Source organism: Anser brachyrhynchus, assembly GCF_964034855.1.
Source record: "Anser brachyrhynchus genome assembly, chromosome: 2".
NCBI lineage: Eukaryota > Metazoa > Chordata > Aves > Anseriformes > Anatidae > Anser > Anser brachyrhynchus.
This window is the reverse complement of record NC_137695.1, coordinates 145,061,933-145,085,912: the sequence shown is the minus strand read 5'-3', so window position 1 is coordinate 145,085,912 and position 23,980 is coordinate 145,061,933. Positions and strand designations below refer to the sequence as shown.

Below are 23,980 nucleotides of genomic sequence, written 5' to 3'. Positions count from 1 at the left end.
TATCAACTGGAGAGCCAAGGAGTCATCGCCAAGGCTCACTCACCCTTTAATAGTCCTATATGGCCAGTGTGAAAGTGTAATGGAGAGTGGAGGCTAACAGTGGACTATCGTGGCGTGAATGAAGTCACACCACCTCTGAGTGCTGCCGTGCCAGACATGCTAGAACTTCAATAGGAACTAGAGTCAAAGGCAGCCAAGTGGTATGCCACAATTGACATCTGTAATGCATTTTTCTCGATCCCTTTGGCAGCAGACTGCAGGCCACAGTTTGCTTCCACTTGTAGGGACAGCAAGCATACCTGTAATTGACTGCTCCTGGGATGACAACGTATCCCTACCATTTGCTACAGACTGATCCAGTCTGCACTAGAACAGGGGGAAACTCCTGAACACCTGCAATACATTGATGACATTGTTGCGTGGGGCAACACAGCAGAAGTTTTTGGGAAAGGTAAGAAAATAGTCCAAATCCTTCCAAAATCTGGTTTTACCATAAAACAAAGTAGGGTCAAAGGGCCTGCGCAGGAGATCCATTTTAGGAATAAAAAGGTAAGATGGACATCATCAGATCACAATGAATGTGATCAAAAAAATAACCATGTCTCCACCAATTAGCAAAAAGGAAACACAGACTTTCTTAGGTGTTGTGGGTTCTTGGAGAAGGAATATTCCAAATTAGTCTGATTGTAAGACCTCTCTATTGAGTGACCTGGAAAAAGAACAATTTCAAATGGGGCACTAAGCAACAACAAGGCTTTGAACAAATTAAACTGGAGATGAAATTGTGTGGTGTTTTTACCCTGATGGGCAGCTGAGGTCCACCATAGCCACTCTCACACTCTTCCTCCTCAAAGGAAAAGGAGAAGAAAATAGGATGGAAAAGGATCAAGGGTTGAGATAAGAACAGGGAGATCATCATATATTAAAATAATAAATCTGAAAACACAAACACAACTTGATTTATGATCAATTATGTTTATTTTTTTATTTTTATTTTTTGTTTTAATGATGAAAAGTATGTTTGCTTAAACAAAGTACTTTTATCCAACTGGTATTTAAAGGCTATTCCTAGTATTGAATTCAAAGGTAAAATTCTAAGACAGATATGGAACTGGACTAACCTTCAGTGCTCTAAAAAACATATTTACTCTATACCTTGTCAAATGTGCAGTGTTCTGAGAATAATATTTGCATTACAGGCTTTGCAATAGTTATCTCAGTGGTTTGGAAAAGCTATATATACCACTTTTATTACACAGTCATACACCCATACAATACAGAGTCAATGAAAACATTTGAAAGTTCCTGTAGAGATTAGTTTGTTCAATTATATTTATGAGTAGCAAAAAGTTACAACTGTGACAGCTTATGTTGGCATGAAATGTAGATAGCTAACGCATCTTTTTTTTATTACTGTTATTTTTTATTGTGTATGTGTGCAGTATCCAGTCTGCAATAATAATTTCATTTAAAAGTCTTGTTTAGTCCACCATCTGATACTCTTTACAAAGATTAATTTATTTTAAATGTCAAAATGTCAAAAATCACTCATAAAATGAAATTAAGACAACACAGCCTAGCCTACTGTTTCAAAACAGCAAAATATATTAATAGCTAAGTGGACTCCTATCTGTTTTATACATTTATTTTTATTTAAACCTACCCCATATTTAAGGTACATACTGCGTGCAGACTTGGCAGGTAAAACTATTTGCAGATACATTTTATACAAGCATAGTTATTGTCCAATAGTATATACAAACACTAGTTGCATCTTCTTACCTGTTTACAGCAAAAGTAACAGTATCTGAAAATTTCTTCTTTTAAATGATTGTGACGCTCCAAGAATGGGATTAAATTTATCTTTGTGCTAAAATTCTGGATTATCAGAATATAATCAAAAAGACCTTTTCCTGATAAACTTTTCTTAGCAATGTTTAGTAGAAGTGTTACTTTATATAGAAAAGCAATATTTTATTTTGAAATGGCTGTCTCTTAACAGTAGAGCAGTACAGATATTCACACAACAGTGTGTTCTTAAAACTGTAAAAGTAATTACTCAGTTATTGCTGCAATAATAGTTCTAGTTATTCCTTAATATTTAAGAAAATTAGAGAAGCATTATGTTAAAATTTTTGAGCAATAGTACAATATTGTATGCTTTCATGCATAGCAGAATGACATGTAATAAACTACATTCTCAGGCTATATATGAAATTGAGAATAATATTCTAGTGCATTTATTGTTGTCAAGGGTAAGTTGCATTTTGTCCTCATGACTTTTGGAATGATTAACTACGTTTATTACCTATTAAGAATATATATAGTTGAAGAGCTCTGTACTTTTATATGCTAACTAATTTCTTTCAGGCAGGTGATGTTTTTCAGTGGTCTTTTATGTATATCAAGATAAAAGCTTGGTTTTCAATTACTCAGAAAATGCAGATCTCTTTATTTAAATGGAAATGTTCAGAGCAGGGAGGTAAAAGAACTAAAGGTGTGATTCAAAGCCCAGGGAAATCAGTGGGAAGATACCCAGTGATTATATTGGATTCTGAATCAAATTGAGTGAGCACTAAGGATCTCTGATATAAGGGAGATATATATATGTATGTATATATATATATACAAGTTTTGATAAAAAGTATAATATAAATAATAGTTTAATATTATAATAGTATAGTAGTTTTTATAAAAAATGTATAAAAAGTTTTGATGGTAATGATGCACCCATTTTAAATTGATTTTACATCTTCGTTAGTTTTGGAAAAATGCTCCTATTAGGTCAGTTAAAGGAAGATTTTCAAAAGTGCAGGTTAGAACTGGGTACCTGATACCTTTCTGTTATTTTAAATGTTATTTTCTATTATTAAAATGTTTCACTGTCCTCTGTAAACAGCAGTTCCTTTGATCATTACCATTTCTTTCTGTTCTTTTCATATCATAGGAGTTCTCCGAAGACAACAGTCTATTAATTTGAAAATTACACTTATTTTGTTTTGAAAAATCTGAAAATTAACTATGCTGAGATTATGTTTTTGTTTTTCCTATAAAAACTTATCCCTTTTGTTTGTGAGGACAGAAGAGCAAATACTTCACATGCATTGATTTTCAGGCGGTAAAGGAGAAGATTAAAAAAAATGAAAATCTACATTTTCCAAGTCTGATTTTTTTAATTAGATTTTTTTTCCCCTCTAAAGAGGGACCTTATTTTCAATTTTAAACTCAGTATATATTTTCTCAGATATGCTTTTCATCTTCTTGATTGAAACTGCTGTCAAGAACAAATGTGTAAAATTTGCTGTGACATTTTAGATATAATTATCAATATGGAATTATGTACCTACCTCTTACAAGACTGAAAATGACTCATTTATATTCTATGTGCTCATGTAATATACACATTAATTTACAGCCCTTTACTTATCTGTGTGTTTATTTATTTATTTACTTATTTTTATTTTTTTTTTCATTTATGGCATGATGCAGTAAAAAATGTCTTCAATATCACAGCTTTTTTTGCCAGATCTGTTTCCCTTACAATTTTAGATCTGCAATTAAAAATCTTTTCCATTTTATCTTGGCTTTCTCCTCTACTTTGTTTTGGATGTGCTTGTCTCTGTTGCCCTGCATTTTTCTATTCTTTTCTGTGTTATGGATCACTTCCTCTCATGCAACTAAAAAGTTTTGCTGTTCTTCTAACCTCACCTCAAGGGCATTTTAGAATGGATATGGGAAATGGAAAGATTAATTTCTCACTGCAGAAGTCTAAAATGAAATCTTTACGCATATTTCATTCTCTACTGCAGTGGATTCAGGTTCTGTCTTGAAGTACCATATGCCTTTCTGTAGAAAGATAGCAATATCTGGTGTTGGAGGAGGAAGATCTTCCTCTAACATCTCCCAGGCTTCTGTCTTACTCTTTGCTTTATACTCAGGCTATATATTCTCCTTTAAAGTGAACAGGAGACTGTGAGAAAAGTAGGTAGCTTTTGACTCGGAGTACAAGATTTCTGGAAGAAAATGGAATGAAATAAATTTCATGAATTATTATAATTTTTTAACTACTGCAGTGCAAGCTTTGAAGTATGTTTTCCAGCTAATATAGATGATGAACTGATAGGATTTATTCTATTTTTTTGCTGTTACTCAGCAATGACTTTATGTTCTAAGAAAGTGATTTATAGAGTATATTTATATATTTATATATAAATATAAATATATATATTATATTATTATTGTTATTATTATTATTATTATATATTATATATATATATATAAATATAAAATAATATATATAATAGCAGATAGCTTTTCCTCCTTCATATGCCCTGCTACTGCAACTTTATCTATGTACCAGAACAGAAATAACATGTGCAGTGATAATGTCATTTTGCTCATGGATGAATTCCGAAACTCGGCAGAATATTTAATATAAGTTGAAGCTGCTCTGGAAGTTCCTGGCACCTACAGTGGTGATAAGCAAAATATGGCATCTCTCCTTTCCATATCGTGCTATTTTCACACATTAAGTTAAAGTTACAGAAGATAGTTAAGATCATCAAAAAGCTTGTTGTCACTTAAAGAAGCAAATCTGGCTCTGACCTTGGTTATGTTTGATCCTTCCCTTCACTTTCATTGGCTCTGGTCCTCATCAGGCTCATCACCCTGTGAACACGCTTCCCTTTGCGAACTGAATAGGCTTGGATTAATGGATTAGTTCTTCAACATGGTGGTTAGATGAACCAATTCACAGAGGACTGTGTAAAGCCTTGTGAAATCAGTGGTAGAGCTGTGGGAAAGCTGGAAGGAGCAGGCTTCTGCTCTGGTGCTTAGAAAGCTCCAAAACCAGCTCAAAAGTACTATGCTATTCATCCTAACCCAATTTTAAGAAGAGAAAAGTAAACTCTGTTATCATACTGTTTTAGCTGTTAGAGAGTAAAAATATGTACTGCTTGCTTCTTCTTCTTTTTTTTTTTGAATTCTTGTTACTTTAAGGAACTAAAAATGTTCTTGAGTACTTTAAAAGTAAGTGGTTTCGTATGTTTTATTCTGATCTATTTTTCTGTCCAAGAAGCAGCCAAATCCAGACCCTAGAGATTTTTAAAGAATGTTTTTGTGTGGTAGTGAGATATACGGTTCTTCTTACCCCATTTTTTTTCTTGATATTTTTGATGTATTAAGCTCAATTAACTGTTTTAGGAAAGGTAATTATGTTTAAAGTCTGTTTCATTGACGATACTAAAAATGAGTGGAGAGCTGTTTAATAAAAATTTCAGACTGATAATGGATAGTGACTGTTTTTAGAAACATTCTTTGTAAAGAAAATGATCACACCAGAAACTGATGAGTAATTTATTGTTTAGTTAAAAGCAGCTGTTCAATTAAAAATGTTCAGCTTTGGCCTATGTTCATTATTTTAAATAATGAACAGTTTTGTATTTTGACAGGGAAAAAGTATCACTTGAACAAATAAATTAGTTAATAAATCATATGCTGTTTTGATAATAATTTTTTGAATAAAGTGCAAGATTTTTTTTATTAACAAATTACCGTGAGAGCAAGACTTGAACCATGTCAGACACTTCTGCTCAGTTTGCTTTGTTCTAGAGATTATTAAGACAAATTTTGCTTGTTTTAAACTGAGTAGACGTACAAAGGTGTAGGAGTTACTCCTATTCATATCTGAATTAAAATTATTTTTTAAAAACAATTTTTCATTTCTTAACTTTCTAACTTTATGGCTAAATATTTGCTGCCTGAGAAATCAAATAGGAAGACCCAACATCAGTTAAATTTTCTAAGAATGCTACAGGTTAAGCTTGCAATAGTAGCAGCTAAAATTCAACACATTTAATAAGTTCTCAATGTGCAAATGTGAGTGCATTCATAGCCAAAATCTTAAAGACTGAGCAGATTCAGACTAGGTTGTCTACTACTTAGTAGTAGTACTTTTGCTTCCCATTAAGTTTTTGAGATTTCAAAAATATTTTTTTTTCTGAACTGGAATGTATGAATGACAATTAAAAGTTGTGGTGCACTGACCTTGGTTGGCTGTCAGATGCCCATCTAGCTGTTTTCTGTCTCCCTCATCAACAGGACAGAATGAGAAAATGAGATGAAAAAACTCGTGTTGAGATAAAGACAGGGAAACCACTTACCTATTACTATCACAGGCATAACAGACTCAATTTTGGGAAAATTAATTTATTGATAATTAACATGCAGTTAGATGGTGAGAAACAAAGACAAAAACTAACACACTTTCTTCCCACTTTCCCCTTCTTCCTAGACTCAACTTCACTCCTTCATTCCTATCTCCTCTGAGTGGTGCAGGAGAGATGGGGATAGTCCATAACAGTTTCTCTCTACTTCTCCTTCCTCCTCATATTTACCCTTACTCCAGTGTGGGTCTTCCATGGGCCACAGTGTGGATATTTGTTCCACCATGCTTCACAGGTTGCAGGATAATCTCTGCTCCAGTGCATGGAGCACCTCCTCCCCCTCCTTCTCTTACATTGGTGTCTGCAGGGCTATTTCTCACTTTCTTCCCCTTGTTCCTCACATTTCCAGGCAGCATATTGCCCTTATGAAGTCTGCTTTCCCAGAGGCACCACTTCCTTGGCTTCTGAGCTCAGCTGTGTCTTGCAGTTGGGCCGTTGGAAATGGCTGGAACTGACTGTATCTAACACAAGGTAGCCCTGGCCTTTTCTCACAGAGCCTCCCCTGCTACCAAAGGCTTGACACCTGTACCTAAAGCCCACATAAAATACAGAAATTACAAAGCCTCAAATTAGCTACACTAAAAAATAAATAAGTTAGCTAGCTTCACTAATTAAAAATTGATTTATTGAATTATGATTTTTTTTGTATCCTTTCTAAAACCGGCAATTCTTTCAGTGATATACTGCAAAACTCTGAATTTACTTACTAGCTACATGTCCAATCAGCTTATGGATTCTTTTTAAACTTTTGGATTAACAAAAGAACTAGTTCAACATAGAATTTCGTATCATAAGAACCTCTTCTCAGTTCTAATCTGCCACTCTTAAATTTAATAGAAATCTTTCTATTATTGTGAATTGATGAATAGATTTCCTTTAAATTAAAATAGTTATTTTCTAAAAGTATAGCAGAACACTAGCAAAGAATATGATCTTTGATTATTTGAGTACTATAGGAAATAAATAGTGGGTCAATGGTGGAAAATGTTTAGAGTAGGAAGGATTAGAAAGGGATATATTACAATATTACAATTCTAGTTATTCTTACAATATTACAATGTTTAGTTGCTCTAGATTATTTTACATTATAATATAATGATGGAAAAATAGTTAGAGCATATCTACAAAAACAACAACAAAACCTTGAAGTTTAAGTCATTATTTCTCTGTCCAAAATGTATTAATATGTGTGAGCAGTGACTTAATTGCTATCATAATCAATTCTATGATCCATTGCTCACAGTTTCTTTTTAGTATATCTGATCCTCTCTTGGACTAAGTACTATTGCTCCTTGACATTTTAGCCTGTGATGTTCTCTGAACCCACTGTTTTGACATGGTTTGTTGTGCTCAAAATTCAGAAAGGCACAGATGCATGAATAGATCCATTGAATACGAGTGTGAGAAAAGACCACAACATCGAACATGTAAAGGGAAACTAGTTTTGCTCTAACAGTTACTGGAGCAATCATAAATATGTCATCATGAAAACATTGTTGACTTGATCTTTCATTTTACAGATAGGAGTCTCAGATATTTAAATATTTAATTTCATATGTATAAAAAAAGCAGTAGTTTCTTACACTCCAAAATGTTCTGGTTTGATTTTAAGATAATCTTTTTATTATTTTCTTTTTTCGTTTTCATTTTTTAGTGTGAAACTTAATTTTTTGTTTTGTCTAAACAAGAAATAAAAATAAATAAATACACTTGGAAAACCTACCCCAAACACCTATTAGAAAGTAAGAGAAGTAAGATGTCTTTATGCAAATATAGAAATATTCCTGTAAGGTCTGTACAAGAAATAAATAGCAGTATGTACTAACAAAGGCTTATAGCTGTTTTAAATGTTAATCAGTTCATTTCTACTTGAGTTATGGTAAAGAATAAAATGCACTAATTTGTCCTAGTAGCTCTGTACTTCAATTTATTTTTCACCATCAAACTGTTTTGTAGGTTGACATGTTAGACATTGTGTTTCTCTTTGGCAATCTATATTTCCTTAGTATTTTCCCCTGTGCTTTGTTTTCTTCCTCTCTAGCCTCCACCCACTAACTAGAGTATTTTCTTTGGGTCAAGGACTGTGAGGAAAAAATGACAGAAACTTGGGCTTTTACAGTTCTAAATCCTGATTTCTTTTTCTTGGGACGTGTTCCTTCACGGGGGGGAAGAGTACTTTCCTACTTTGGTGTATATTGTGACAATAAGGATATTAGAACTACAAGGTACTCTCTTCTGGTATTTGAGATCACTTAGATATGTTAGATCAGGTGAAAAAAAGGCTACTAGAAGATAGAAGAACTTGAATATGACACAGTATATCTTATGGACTGTTAAGAATTGGATCAAACTTCCCACAGAGGGTGGGCCATCTTCATCCCTGTAGATTTTCAATATTCAGCTGAACAAAGACCTGAACGACTTGCTCTGACCTCAGATCTGACCCTTCTTTGAGCAAGAGGTTAAAACAGAAACCTCCGGAGGTCCCCTCCAACCCGAATTATCTTGTTTTCCTGTAATGTGAAATAAATATTTGGAGATATACAGACAACTTGTGTTGTTGTTGTTGTTGTTGTTTTTGTTTTGTTTTGGTAGGACAACTTTTCTATTTGGTAAGATTAATGTAATTTTGTTAAGAGGCATGGGAAAGCCAAAGCGAGCCTGGAACAAATCTACTTCTTTCATTTGTGGGGTTCATCCTAGTTTACAGTGCACACTGAGAGAGTAAAAGATGCTAAAAAGATTACAGTTCAATCTCAAGCATTAGGCTGTGGAATTTGATATAGAAATCCAATACTGAGAAATTGAAAGACCTGTACAACATTTTGTATGTGAAGCAGATAATTCAGTTTTAGGGAAGTAAGAGAAACATTGAGGTAATACCTTTTGGGCTACTTAGAAGTTGCATGCTCTTATGCAAAAACAAGGATATATGTAAATGATAGTTGTAGATAACTATTTTTTTTAAGTAATTTAATTTCTTAACTTCTTCATAAACATAAAATCACCACTGATGTTTAAATAATTTATTTAATGCCATAGATATCTTCAAAGATCTTAGTAGTGTAATGCATACTTTAATTTTTAAATGCATATGCCCCTGACTGTCCTAGTTTTTGCGATTGGCTACCTCTTATGATTAACTGCTACTGCACTTTAACAATCTAGCTTTTAACTATTTAGTTTTTAGTTGCTTTTGTAACTTTCTACAGGTAAGTTTACTCAGTTTACTGTTCAGAGATCATAGATGCTTATTTATGATGAATTATGGGAGAAATACTCAAGAAAAAAATGCCACAAAATAGATTGAAACAGATGCTACATTTTGCATTGTCTTGAAAGAGGACAACCAGATATATGTTAGTGGGGAAATAATTAATTTTAATTTGGCAGTCAAAATCTGAATGTTAAATTGAATACACCAACATTAAAAAAAATCATACTTTCTTAAGTAATCATATATATTCTCTGTGATATCTCAGTATTCAAAATAAGAAAATTCAATAGCATGTGCAACTCAGGGGATATGGTCACCGGAAACAAACATTTGTTGAGCATTAGTAGAGAAAAATGAAAGTGTGCCTTTTATTTCAATTAAACAGATGCAAACTTTATCTGACCACAACAAATGCAGAAGAAAACTGTGGGTAAGAAGAGCATGTTTTTATCTGTGAAAATGGAAATAAGCAACCTCTTCAATGGAGGATATCTATGCTGTTGTTTCAATTTCCTTCCTCTCCCCATTAACCAGAACTAGTGGGAAAATGTGAAGAGTTTGGCACATAAAAGACCTGATTTCACACAATTTGAAATTGAATGGTTGCAACATCAGGCAAGTCAGATATTAATTTTAATCATCTGCTAATTTCCAAATGAATAGAAGTGTATTTGAATATACTGACATACAGACACAACTTCACCAGCTAATAGTTAATTCATCAGCATGTAGTCCAAAAAGAGCAAGTCCTATCAGTACCTTCCTAAGTTATTATTTGGTAAGCACTAAATGGTAGTATCCACATAAATAATATTTATGAAGTTACTGGACATAGCATCAGACAATGCAATTGGCAGGAAGACTGTATTATTTTAATGGGAATAGACCACTGTTTTTGCATCTTTGTTTTTTTCATGTACTATGGTTTCTTAGAATAATATTCTCCAAAAATTTCTGAATTACATATGTGTCACGGGGACCAAAATTTAGTTTGCAAAATTTCATAGTATTAAAAAAAAAAAAGTTACATTAACATTACAAAGGCAAAACTTATAATTAGAAATATTATATTTGTGCTTTGAACATATCAGAAAATTCAGTGCCTCAAAATATCTAGTATGGAATAATGTTTCTACAGTCTTCAGAAAAATTGGCTTTATCTGTGGGGAAGATTCTCAGTGAAGAAATGAAAAGTGTTAATTTTACCTGCTTTTATTTTATACTTAGAATCTTTTTCAGGATCTATCTTCTTTGTTTGATATGAAAAAATAAATGATAATTTGGAGACCAAACTAAAAGTGAGAATGGATTCTGACACTTTTTCTAATTTTGCAAAGCTATAATAAATTGACATTTTATGTTTCTGCATTATTTTATACAAATTAGAACCAGTAGAACCAGTAGTGGAAGGAAGATTAAATAACAAATGTTGTAAATAAGGAAGGAAAAAAAAAAAAAAGAGAGCACTTCAGCTGCTACAGAGAAATTTGAATTTTAAGTGTGTTTAATATGTGTTTGATACCAGGTTCAGGAGATGATTGCTTACTTGACGTGTGCCCCACATAAAGGTTTTCTTTTTTGGGCAACCTGATCTAGTTCGTAGCATCCCTGTCCATGGTCTAAACATGTGATGATCAGATCAATGTAGCATATATTACCTTGCAGGCATTTTGCTGCTTATCTGGTATCTTTCTCCTTGAGTTATTATGGACTTGCTATGTTTCACTTTACATGGTCAAAGAAAATTATTCTAGCTAATATTTGTGGCTTTTTGTAGAATTTTACGTACAAATGAGACTTAAGCCCTGGGGTCATGTACAGCATTACACAATGAATAATACTCAAGTTATTATATTACTAAATAACTTCAATTATCTGAGCAAATTACATTCCATTTCCTTTTGAAAATTTGTAGTAGTTTACCAAATGATATTATAGAAGAATGTTGTTTTATTCTTATTTAAAATTCTTTCTAATTTTGCACCCACTAATCCACAAATAAAAAAACTTTTTTTTTTTTTATTTACATACAAATTTCAGTGCAGAAACCAAATTAAAGAAACAATCGTTACCTTTCTGAGTAGCAGCATAATGATGGTGATAAACGTCACATCCTTGAAAGCTATGTTATAGAACAGTTCTAATAATAATCTCTTAGGAAAAAAAAATGTAGTGGATGACATGCTAGTAATGTCTTCATTTTAAAAATCCCTTACCCACCTAAGTTGTGCACACATACCACTCATAAAAAATAAATACTTTGGCATAATACTTTGGCATACTTAGGCTGGGAAAAATAAGGTTGAGTCTCTATGGATTAGGATCAGCGGGAAGGCCAACAAGGCAAGCATCCTGGTGGGGGTCTGTTATAGACCACCAAACCAGGATGAGGAGACGGATGAGGAGTTTTACAGGCAGCTGGCAGAAGTTGCGAAATCGTCAGCGCTTGTTCTCGTGGGGGACTTCAACTTCCCAGACATATCCTGGAAGCACAACACAGCCCAGAGAAAGCAGTCTAGGAGGTTTCTGGAGAGTGTGGAAGATAGCTTCCTGATACAGCTGGTTAGAGAGCCTACCAGGGGAGGTGCCCCACTAGACCTTCTGTTCACAAACAGTGACGGACCGGTGGGAGATGCAGTGGTTGGGAGCTGTCTTGGGCAGAGTGACCACGAAATGGTAGAATTCTCTATTCTTGGCGAAGTCAGAAAGGGGACCAGTAAAACTGCTGTCTTGGACTTCCGGAGGGCTGACTTTGAGCTGTTCAGGACACTGGCTGGCAGAGTCCCTTGGGAGGAGGTTCTGAAGGGCAGAGGAGTCCAGGAAGGCTGGGCACTCTTCAAGAAGGAAATCTTAATGGCTCAGGAGCGGTCTGTCCCCACATGCCCAAAGACGAGCCGGCGCAGAAGAAGACCAGCCTGGCTGAACAGAGAGTTATGGCTTGAGTTTAGGAGAAAAAAGAGGGTTTATAATCTTTGGAGAAGAGGGCGGGCCACTCAGGAGGACTATAAGGATATTGCGAGGCTGTGTAGGGACAAAAATAGAAAGGCCAAAGCTCGTCTGGAGCTCAATCTGGCTACTGCCATTAAAGATAACAAAAAATGTTTTTACAAATACATCAACACAAAAAGGAGGACTAAGGAGAATCTCCATCCTTTACTGGATGCAGGGGGAAACTTAGTTACAAAAGATGAGGAAAAGGCTGAGGTGCTTAATGCCGCCTTTGCCTCAGTCTTTAGCGGCAAAACCAGTTGTTCTCTGGTTACCCAGTACCTTGAGCTGGTGGAAGGGGATGGGGAGCAGGATGTGGCCCTCACTATCCACGAGGAAATGGTTGGAGAACTGCTACAGCACTTGGATGTACGCAAGTCAATGGGGCCAGATGGGATCCACCCGAGGGTACTGAAAGAACTGGTGGAGGAGCTGGCCAAGCCGCTTACCATCATTTATCATCAGTCCTGGCTATCAGGGGAGGTCCCAGATGACTGGCGGCTAGCAAATGTGATGCCCATCTACAAGAAGGGCCGGAGGGTAGACCCGGGGAACTATAGGCCTGTTAGTTTGACATCAGTGCCAGGGAAGCTCATGGAGCAGATTATCTTGAGTGTCATCACGCGGCACTTGCAGGGTAACCAGGCGATCAGGCCCAGTCAGCATGGGTTTATGAAAAGCAGGTCCTGCTTGACGAACCTGATCTCCTTCTATGACAAAGTGACACGCTTAGTGGATGAGGGAAAGGCTGTGCATGTGGTCTACCTTGACTTCAGTAAGGCTTTTGACACCGTTTCCCACAACATTCTCCTCAAGAAACTGGCTGCTCGGGGCTTGGACTGGCGTACGCTTTGTTGGGTTAAAAACTGGCTGGATGGCTGGGCCCAAAGAGTTGTGGTGAATGCAGTCAAATCCAGTTGGAGGCCGGTCACTAGTGGAGTCCCCCAGGGCTCAGTACTGGGGCCAGTCCTCTTTAATATCTTCATCGATGATCTGGATGAGGGGATCAAGTGCACCCACAGTAAGTTTGCAGATGACACCAAGTCAGGTGCGTGTGTCGATCTGCTCGAGGGTAGGAAAGCTCTGCAGGAGGATCTGGATAGGCTGGACCGATGGGCTGAGGTCAACTGTATGAGGTTCAACAAGGCCAAGTGCCGGGTCCTGCACCTGGGGCGCAACAACCCCAAGCAGAGCTACAGGCTGGGAGATGAGTGGTTAGAAAGCTGCCTGGCAGAGAAGGACCTGGGAGTACTGGTTGATAGGCAGCTGAATATGAGCCAGCAGTGTGCTCAGGTGGCCAAGAAGGCCAACAGCATCCTGGCCTGTATAAGAAGCAGTGTGGCCAGCAGGTCTAGGGAAGAGATTGTCCCCCTGTACTCGGCTCTGGTGAGGCCGCACCTCAAGTACTGTGTTCAGTTTTGGGCCCCTCACCCTCACTACAAGAAGGACATGGAGGTGCTTGAGAGAGTCCAGAGAAGGGCGATGAGGCTGGTGAGGGGTCTGGAGAACAAGTCTTACAAGGAGCGGCTGAGGGAGCTGGGATTGTTCAGTCTGGAGAAGAGAAGGCTCAGGGGCGACCTTATCTCTCTCTGTAGGTACCTTAAAGGAGGCTGTAGCAAGGTAGCGGTTGGTCTGTTCTCCCACGTGTCTGGTGACAGGACGAGGGGGAATGGGCTAAAGTTGCGCCAGGGGAGGTCTAGGTTGGATGTTAGGAAGAACTTCTTTACTGAAAGGGTTGTTAGGCATCGGATTAGGCTGCCCAGGGAAGTGGTGGAGTCACCATCCTTGGAAGTCTTTAAGAGACGTTTAGATGTTGAGCTTAGTGATATGGTTTAGTGGAGGACTTGTTAGTGTTAGGTCAGAGGTTGGACTAGGTGATCTTGGAGGTCTCTTCCAACCTAGACGATTCTGTGATTCTGTGATTCTGTGATAAATTTGTACTTCTTCCTTGTGGGTATGTGTTACACAATTCCCTCAAATCATTGAGTAGGTAAATAGATAGGAGATGAGTGCTGCAAACTACATTTTTATTCAAATTATTAGCTTGGTTTTATCTTGGTCAGTTTATTTTCATGTGGTGATACTTAAAATGGATTAATGTATTTATTAGGTTACGAAAAACTGAAAAGTGCACTTATCTTGACTTGTCAAAGAATTATGCTTACGCTTTTGGGAGAGGTAAGAATCTTATTAATTTGTTTTATTCTTTGAAGAAAACTGTATTCTTGCAATCAAATTAAAAATGTGCTTACTAAATCCTAAATTTTCTGCAACTAGTACTCTGCCTCTGTGTATTAAACATAAGTTGTTTAATCTAGTCTTGGTTTAATTACATTATTCATGAAGATGCAAATGACAAAACCAACGATAGGTTTCAGGATACATGCATTGATGACTTCTCACATATATATAGATCTGTGTATACATCTCTTTAAGCATCATTACTACTTTTGTTCATCTATTTCCTGGTCTGTGCTGTGAGTAACAGTACCTTATCATCTGGTTGTCTTACCAGTTATGGCTGTAACCAAAAATAGTGCACAACAGTGCTCAGCTATGAACACATGAAAACAATTTAACATTAAACATTAATAAAGTAAGTCAACCTATGCTGCTACACAATTTGCCACAAAAGACAAACTGGGCTCTAATGGCATGTCCAGATTTTCTGGTGAGCATGCACAGCCAAATTATTCAACTTGTTCTTTAGGTTTCTTTGACTGGTAGATAGCATGGGGTTTACTGGTCTGATACCCTGATGAGTTTATATTCTGAAGCCCGATGAGGTTATATTCTGCTAGAATATTTTGAAGTCATTTAGAGAAAAAAAATGCTGCCATATGTACATCAAACAAAAAGAATGCGTAGAGCTGGATATCTGTAGTGCATGTCACCAGTGCTATAAGTACACAAAAATTGTCCTTTCACATGCGTCTCACATATAGTGGGTTTAATTAAAAAAACAAAACAAAACAAAAACCAACCAACCAACCAAAAAAAACTCTCCACCAAGCCCTCACCTCCCTAGCAACCCTGTAATTCACTTCAAGAGAGATTTCTTTATGAACCATGTTCCATTATACTGCAGCAGAAAATTCATCCACTATAACTTTTAAGACAAGTCCGTATAAAATAATGCAATAGAAATTTGAACGTAACCCTAAATAGTATAAATTGGCTGTTTTATTTTTTTTTCTTCCGCTGATAATCTAGACACTTTTTAAAGTCCAGTTTCTGTATCATACAATCATCTCTACTACACACATTTTCTCAAACCAGTGTACCTTACCTGACTCAGTGTCCATGAAAGCACCTCAGATTTTATACTGATGTCTTAAACTATCATATAAAAATCATTTTCTCATGTAATAGAAAACATACACTTTTAAGTTGGCTGCCCTTTCAATTATGAAACAGCAATGTATTCACAGCAAGGTATACAGCAAGCTGTAACACAGTTTTATTTTTAAGACAATTAACCATGAGTTGTATTTTTTTTATTTTGTAGGTTAACAGGATTTCATCTTCCTCCACCTGTGACAAGTACAAAATCTGTATTTTCTCTGCGCTTGACAAGCGACTTTGCTGTTAGTGCTCATGGGTTCAAAGTTTACTATGAAGGTAAGACATGTTTAACAAAAGAATTTGGATTTTTTCTCTGATGTCTATACATAATAAAATTAAATGTCCTAGCTGTGCAAACACACATATAAACCTTATCCAAGTTACTTTTGCTTTTCTTGTAGTCATTCAAATTGTATGACTCCCATCTGAAACCAAAAAACTTAAAACTGTCTGCAGTCCCACCCAGAAAAAAAAAATATTTTATAACATTTACTTTAATAATGCCAGATTTTTGAATTCTGAAAAGGAATTCATAATCTTTCTAGCCTTTCAAAGATGTGGTCATCCAAATTTGTGTCAAGACATTGCTTGTTACTCCTGAATTTCATTAGATAGTTAAATTTTTATCTGCAAGTTTCATGATTTTGCGTAGAAGAAATGCTGACTCAGCTCTCTGAACTACCGTGAAGCTACCTCACTATTGCAGTTTTGTTAATTGTCTGCCAATTTCACACAGGCTCTAGAGTAAGTGAGATGGCAGATGCATTCCTGAAGTCTAGAAGTTCGTAATATTGTATGTATGTTCCAGGAAAGATCTTGTTTATAATCAAGCTCACTTAAACCATATTTGAGGAGCTGGAATATATGATCCATCCATTTTTTATAATAATTTTATTGGCACTGAGATTATAAATTCTAATATATTTTTACATGATATATACAAAAACTATTGTTTTCTCTTTTCCTTTTCCTTTTCCTTTTCCTTTTCCTTTTCCTTTTCCTTTTCCTTTTCCTTTTCCTTTTCCTTTTCCTTTTCCTTTTCCTTTTCCTTTTCCATTTCCTTTTCTTTTTCTCTCTCTCTTTTTCTTTTTCTTTCTTTTTCTTTTTCTTTTTCTTTTTCTTTTTCTTTTTCTTTTTCTTTTTCTTTTTCTTTTTCTTTTTCTTTTTCTTTTTCTTTTTCTTTTTCTTTTTCTTTTTCTTTTTCTTTTTCTTTTTCTTTTTCTTTTTCTTTTTCTTTTTCTTTTTCTTTTTCTTTTTCTTTTTCTTTTTCTTTTTCTTTTTCTTTTTCTTTTTCTTTTTCTTTTTCTTTTTCTTTTTTCTTTCCCTTTCCCTTTCCCTTTCCCTTTCCTTTCCCTTTTCCTCTTCCTCTTCCTCTTCCTCTTCCTCTTCCTCTTCCTCTTCCTCTTCCTCTTCCTCTTCCTCTTCCTCTTCCTCTTCCTCTTCCTCTTACTCTTCCTCTTCCTCTTCCTCTTTCTTCCTCTTCCTCTTCCTCTTCCTCTTCCTCTTCCTCTTCCTCTTCCTCTTCCTCTTCCTCTTCGTTTTTCTTTTTCTTTATTAATGTAAGGACAGTTAATCTTTTTTGCTTCCTTTAAATGTATCTGTTGGCAAGCTAAGAGCTATAGTAAACATCCTGGAAAAGCTCCGAGGCTGTTGTTATGCCCTATTCAGTCTATCAGCAACAGAGAACTAATCTTTCAGAACATAAATAGCTGAATCACACTTTGATATCTAGGAAAATATCCAAAAACTGGTAATGCACATGAAGGGCCACTATAGAAATAAAGCAGCCAATACTGACTCTGAAGTAAAACGTCTTCAGTAATAGACATAGCTTACTTTCAGCTATAATGTATTAGAATGTTACTTCCCACCTATATACACTTATGTTAAGATATGAAATGAAAAATACAAAATAATTTTCAGACCTTTCTTATCCTTTGAATTATTTTAGAAAATAAATGAGGAAATTACTTTTTTTTTTTTTTTTTTTCTGGCTTGGATACAAGGAAGGGGGTAATTTACAAAATAGACATTGACTCTGTGTGTAACATCTGGTATTGCCTGGATTATAGCTACCTTGTAGTTTGTTTATTTTTCAAGTGTTCAATAACTTTGCTCTCCAGCAGTGTGATTACAAAACTGTTGTAAAGTACTATGTAATTACTATGGAATTTTTACTTTGCAAAATGTGGTACATCCTTCTCATATGCATACTAGGAAAATATGTAGCATTTCTTATGATTGATTTGGTTTCATAAATCGAGAAATTTAAATTTACTATATATAGTATCATCTGGTATCCTCATATATTGCATATGAAAGGGTCTTACACTGCCAATGCTAGCAGAAAGGGTACTATGCATTTCAGTTATGACAGAGAATGATTAAACCTAAAATGCAAGATCTACAACGACTTCACAGATGACTAACTCCTCAGGTAGTTCCTTTCCAGGCTAAAATATCATGCTCATTATTAGGAATCTAGCACCTAAAATCACTGAGAAGTGTGAGTAAATAGTACCTTCAATCACAGAAACCAGTATTTTAGAACAAAACATAAACATGTTACCTTTAATTTGATACTCATGGTTTTTTTTTGAATCTTGGGTTTATTCTGTAAAAGCAGAAATATCAAAATCAATTAGGCTAGACTCCAAAGTTCTAGTTCAATGGAGTCTCCTATTTAGGAGACCACAACTACTTCTTTGAGAGCTGCATTAAGGCAGCTACATTCAGTGAGAGATTTTTTTTTTCTTTCAATGCCTGTTTTTATGATTTCCTATGATACTACCTGTCTTTATACCCAACTAGCAAAGAAATGAAAACTCATTAGTTTATATTCATCTCATGTCTCATTCCTTAACATTAGAAAATAGATGTATTTAAATGATAATCACATCAGATCAATCTCTATTTCTGTTCTTGTACTCTTTGTGAATGTGTATAACCCTGCGATCATTTTCAGATCTGGTTCTACCTAGTAGCCAATTTTCAATAATTTTGATTGCCCAGTAGCTCCTTGTTAGCTTCCCGATGATACATCTGCATACTTAGTACCCATAAATATCAGACCCATACTTAAGTGCTTCATTATGGATATGTAATTTGAAACCTAAGATAGAAATGATTAGCAACCCATCATTGCAATAAAGCAAAATTATAGAGAGAGATAGCATGAGAGGACAGGGTGAGCAGTACAGACATATACCTGAATGGTTCAGATCCAGGTGTAAAGTGATTTGAAAAAGAAGGAACATATGTTTCACAATCAGTGATTATTTAAAATACTTTTCTTTGAAATGTTTGGACATAGGCATATGATTAAATGGAGTGTATTATTTTTCATTATCTTAAAAATAAATAAAAGTAAAAAGGCCTGCCAACATCTCTTTCTCTGTCCCACCCACTATCATCTTTGATATATTTTCAGTTGAGCTGAAACTCAGTAAAAATCTCCAGAGTATCTGACAGAGTCTGCGAGACATATATGTCTACTGTGGACTTTCTTGGCATAGGGGAACAATAAAAATATTTATGGAAACATTTAAAAATATATCATCGAGTAGATAGGAATGTACTGACCAATCATACGTAAGCCCCTGGAATTGCATCAATTCAAATCAAATACTCAACAGACCACAGAAATACCCACTCTGGCCTTTTCCTCTCAATACCGTAAGACAGTCTTTATCTTCCCTTCTTCTGTCTTTTCTTTCTCCATGTCAAATTTGGGTTAGCTTTGGTACCATTGTGCATATACTTCTTTATGTTCATTTTCTCTATTATTTGAGAAAGAATGCATATGAGAAATATACCTATATAGCATAACACCCCTAAGGTGGGGAAAGGATTTAATGACACAGAAGACAGAACTGAAATAGATTACTGAAATGAAAAATACCTCCCTTACAGTGACAGTAGAAAATGATGAAATACAATGAAAAAATAAGGCGTTTTAAAGAAAAATACTTGATCTACAATAATTTCCAGCAGAATGCTTTTTATTATTATTCATTTCATCACTGCCTGATGATATAACTTTGCTGGCTGGAGTGAGGAATGAGGGAATTACAAGTCTGCTGATTCTCTGATTCTCTGCCTTTTTTTGTTTGTTTGTTTTGTTATTGTTTTTTGTTGTTGTTGTTTATTTGTTTATTGAAAAGTTTCTATCATCCCTTTTTTTCATAGTAGCTTCCAGGGTTTGTGTAACGTGTGGGCAGTGATATGTAGAGGAGAAATGCTATAATTAATCTCTCATTTGATCATTTAATCAAGTGTAGTTCTTCCTTACTTATGTTATTTTCAGTAGCATTATTTTGTTTTTTGAACAGAAGAGTTTGAGATGCACTTTTCCATTTCCTGTTGTCCTGAGATATAAAGAAGCTTTATTCATTGTGACTGGGGAGGGGAAATACAGCTGCTAAGAAAGCAAGCAACACAGTAGCTTGGACCACACAGTAAGGGGATTCAGTGAACACAGTCCTGCTTTGAACAGTGATTCCTTTTGTACTTACTGGGTTATTTTACAGCTATTAAACAGGTATCTAGCATAGTTAAAAATCATTGACTTAAATAACAATTTTACTGATAAAATTTATGGCAGTCTTTCTTCAATGTAAATATGATAGGCGTTTTTGTGCTATTCTATTGATTATGAGCAAGAAAAAAGAACTTCATTTATGGATTATTCATATACTGAAAACTCTGAATGTCCTGGATGTAATAATTTATAATTATTTATAATAGTGTTATGAAATATCATTTGATTTTTTTGAATGTCTACACTTCTTATTTAAAGCTGAATTATAACACTGGATTATTAGACACTATAAATAATGAAATGGTCTTGATGTTTTCACTGGAGTGGCACTGTAGGAACTCAGCAATCTTGCTGAAATGTTTTTTGGGGGTTTTGAGAGCAATGATCTCATCTTCATTGATGATGGGAAAGAGAGGCAGGAAAGTAGGAAGCAGATGGTGTTTATTAACAGAACAGAGTTTCTAGTTAGTGACTTTTAGGGACCAATCATGCATTCATTTCAGAAATACTCAGAAAAAAAGGATAGCTGATATACAGGATTATTGAAGTATGTATATCAGAAATATTATTAGGACTTAAACTGCCAGGATGTGGTGGATGCTAAAAATAATTTTGGCAGTTTGTACAGAAAAATGAAAAAATTGAAAATGTGAACAAATAGGATAATCTATTTTTAGCTCTCCTGCGTACCAGAATTCAGAAATGTGGCTACAGATAATCTAAATCTCTGATTTAGGTAATGTACACAAGGTATTAACTGTATTAAGCAAACAACATCACAACTAACTTCATATCAAAAAAAAAAAGGACTGGTAATGAATTATCGTTTAATGTTGGAGTGGTATCTGTAAAAGGTACACTCAAAAAGTGGTTGCTAGGTTAGCGTTGTAAAAGCCACAGACTTTAAGCTGTAAAGTTGTCACCAGACTTACTATCTGACAGATACTATAGGATTATTTTTTTCCTTCTTTTTTCTTTTCTTGTTCAGATTTTGCCATAGCTATTTTGGGTGTTTCTGCTGTCTGTGAAAAGATTGTTTCAGCAAGCCCTTAATAAAAATGGAATTAAATTACATTTCCCTACTGTTTCTTAAAGAAAAGTCCAAAAACATGCACACATAAAATAGATGGTTTAAATTACCTAAACATATATATTCACCGTGGAAACTCCTGTTTTCAAAAATGAAACATAATAAACATAAGAAGGAAATCTAAATTCTGGATATTTACTCCCATTCAACTTGATGAAAAGCAAGGGGAAAAAAAATAGTCCTAGAGCTTCTTCCTTTTGCCTGAGTATCTGTCACGTTTTCTATGTAGTCACAGAAAGTTATCTAATATATCCTTCTGGTCTTGGAATACTAAAAAACAGAAAATACCTCAACAGTGCCTGATCAGACACTACCCACAGCATGTGATGCAAAAAAAAAAAAAAAAAAAAAAAAAGTGCTTGGATCTTGGATGTTCAGGGAAACATGAAAGAAACTTATTAAACTCCACCATTACTGTACCACTCTTCAAGAAGGTCATAGTTCAAGAAACTATGTTCTGCATAGAGTTCTGCACTCTTCTGGTACAGTGAAGATAAAGAGAAAGTTACAATATTTTAACATTAATTTGGCAAATAAAGTTATCAAATCATAAGCAAAATTTATAGATAGAATAACTAGATAAATAAGTAAGCTATAAAATATGGTGTTAGGTCATGTCACAAAGGTTTTGTTTGTTTTATATTGACGTGATTTCAGTGTAACTACATCTAGAGAATTAAAGTTGCAGATTATCTACTTTTGATCATATGGTTGATAATCCAGACAAGAAAACAAACAAAACAAAGCAAAACAAACAAAACAAAACAAACAAAAAAGAAGTCCACCTTATTTAAAGGTCAAAAATAGCTCCAATATCTTGTCTGGCAAAACTATAATTCAATATTCTTTCTCATGTATTATACACAGATGTATAGCCATCACTTTTAGATTCATAAGTAACATTTCCAAAATGCGTTCTGTCAATTAACTCTTAACATTGTCACTAAATAAAATATATATTGTCTGGAAAAATACTTCTTTCTTCCAGTATAGCCTGCATGTTGCAATACATCATTGCCTCAGTAATACCATGCTAATCCTAAATGCTAGAAGTACTTGTAATGCTCTTGCACAAAAGGGTTTCTCTCTTTTTGAAATTTCATTTCACCCAATTCTCTTGATACTGCAATCACTAATTAGGATTTGGCTAAAGAATAACTTTTGGAGACAAACTCAGCCATTAAAAACATCAAGGTCTTGGAGAAGCTATCACTTTCTTTGATTTCATTGATTACTCTTCTACACTTAGAATTAAAACTTTGATTTTTAACTTCTAGTCACTGGTTCTTGTTCTGCTTTTATCTCCTAGATTACAGGATATTAGCATCTGTTTGTTCTTACATTAGGTTCTTAAGTACTGCAATAAAGTCACATACTTCAGAGTATTATTTTTTCTTTAATATGAGCTTTTTAAGTCTTAACATAAAATATTTTGTTCCAGATTATAAATTATTTTGTGTTATTCTTTTGTGTTTTTATCATTTTGTGAGGGTCATGAATCCTAAATGTTTTCTATGCTATAAAGAGAAGTAATTATAAGTACTTGAATATTGCATTTGCCCTTTTTGCAGTCATATCTCAGTCTGAGCCCATTTTATTTTGTTGTCTAGTGTATTCTTTTCACAGAATCACGGAAAAATTGATCAATATCTCGTGCAGTCATGTTGCCCAAATTGCTTGAAGCAAAAACATTTTTTTGCTGGTAAATCAGGTTAGCTGTGACTATCTTTAGTTGTATCTTGAAAGCCATTGAGGAAGATGTTTCCCTGGTGTCTTTGAGAAGTGTTCTTATGTTGCACTACTGTCCTGGTGAAAAAGCTTTTCTTGACATCCAGCCTGAAATTCTCAAGTTGCTATCTGTATCCACTGACTTCTTCTTTTTAACTGCCATTCAAGTTGCTGCAGGCTTCTTCTCTGAGCGTTCTGCATCTGCACCTGCTGAATTTCAACCAGTCAGTTCCCTGTTTATATCAATCCATATATGAAGTTACTTCACTCCATGCCAGACTTCGTTCTTTTTCGTATTGAACTTTATGAGGTTTCTATTGGTTCAGTCCTCCAGTTCATTGAGGTTTAAACTGTCATTTGCTGTATCAGTATTTCTCCATGGTTCACTCTTATCTGCAAATTTGCTAACAGTGCACTGAGTCACCCAGACTGTTCATGAATATGTTGGACAGTATGGGCCCTAATGCTGACTGATGGGTTATTTCAGTTTCTTTTATGCTCATAATGATCAGTAATGTTCATCCTGCCTACGCTGCATCATCTGCCAAATGAGAATGCAATGGAAAATTATACCAAAAGCCTTACTAAAGTCAAGTTATGCTAAATCAACTGCTTTCACTTACCTTGTCCATGCAGCCAGTCATTTCTTCTTTGTAAGGAAATTTAAAAGGTGAGAGTGTCTGCACCTTTAGGATTATCCAGTCAAGGATCCTTTCAATACAAAAGGGGATAATAAATAAGTAAAACGAAAAACAAATGCACACAGAGACACAATCACAGAATCACAGAATGGCCGAGGTTGGAAGGGACCTCTGAGTCTCCTGATCACCATCTTATCCTCCACATGC

At 35.0% G+C, this 23,980-nt stretch overlaps 1 protein-coding gene across 6 annotated transcripts in view; it reads left to right on the top strand.

The window, feature by feature from the left end:
* Positions 1–23,980, top strand: part of CSMD3 (CUB and Sushi multiple domains 3) — a 703,323-nt gene that overhangs the window by 102,953 nt on the left and 576,390 nt on the right. For all 6 annotated transcript variants that reach the window (XM_080578052.1, XM_080578051.1, XM_080578050.1 and 3 more), the window contains one exon: positions 15,938–16,050. In XM_080578052.1, coding sequence (XP_080434178.1) covers positions 15,938–16,050 — 113 coding nt within the window. The remainder of the gene's footprint in view (positions 1–15,937; positions 16,051–23,980) is intronic.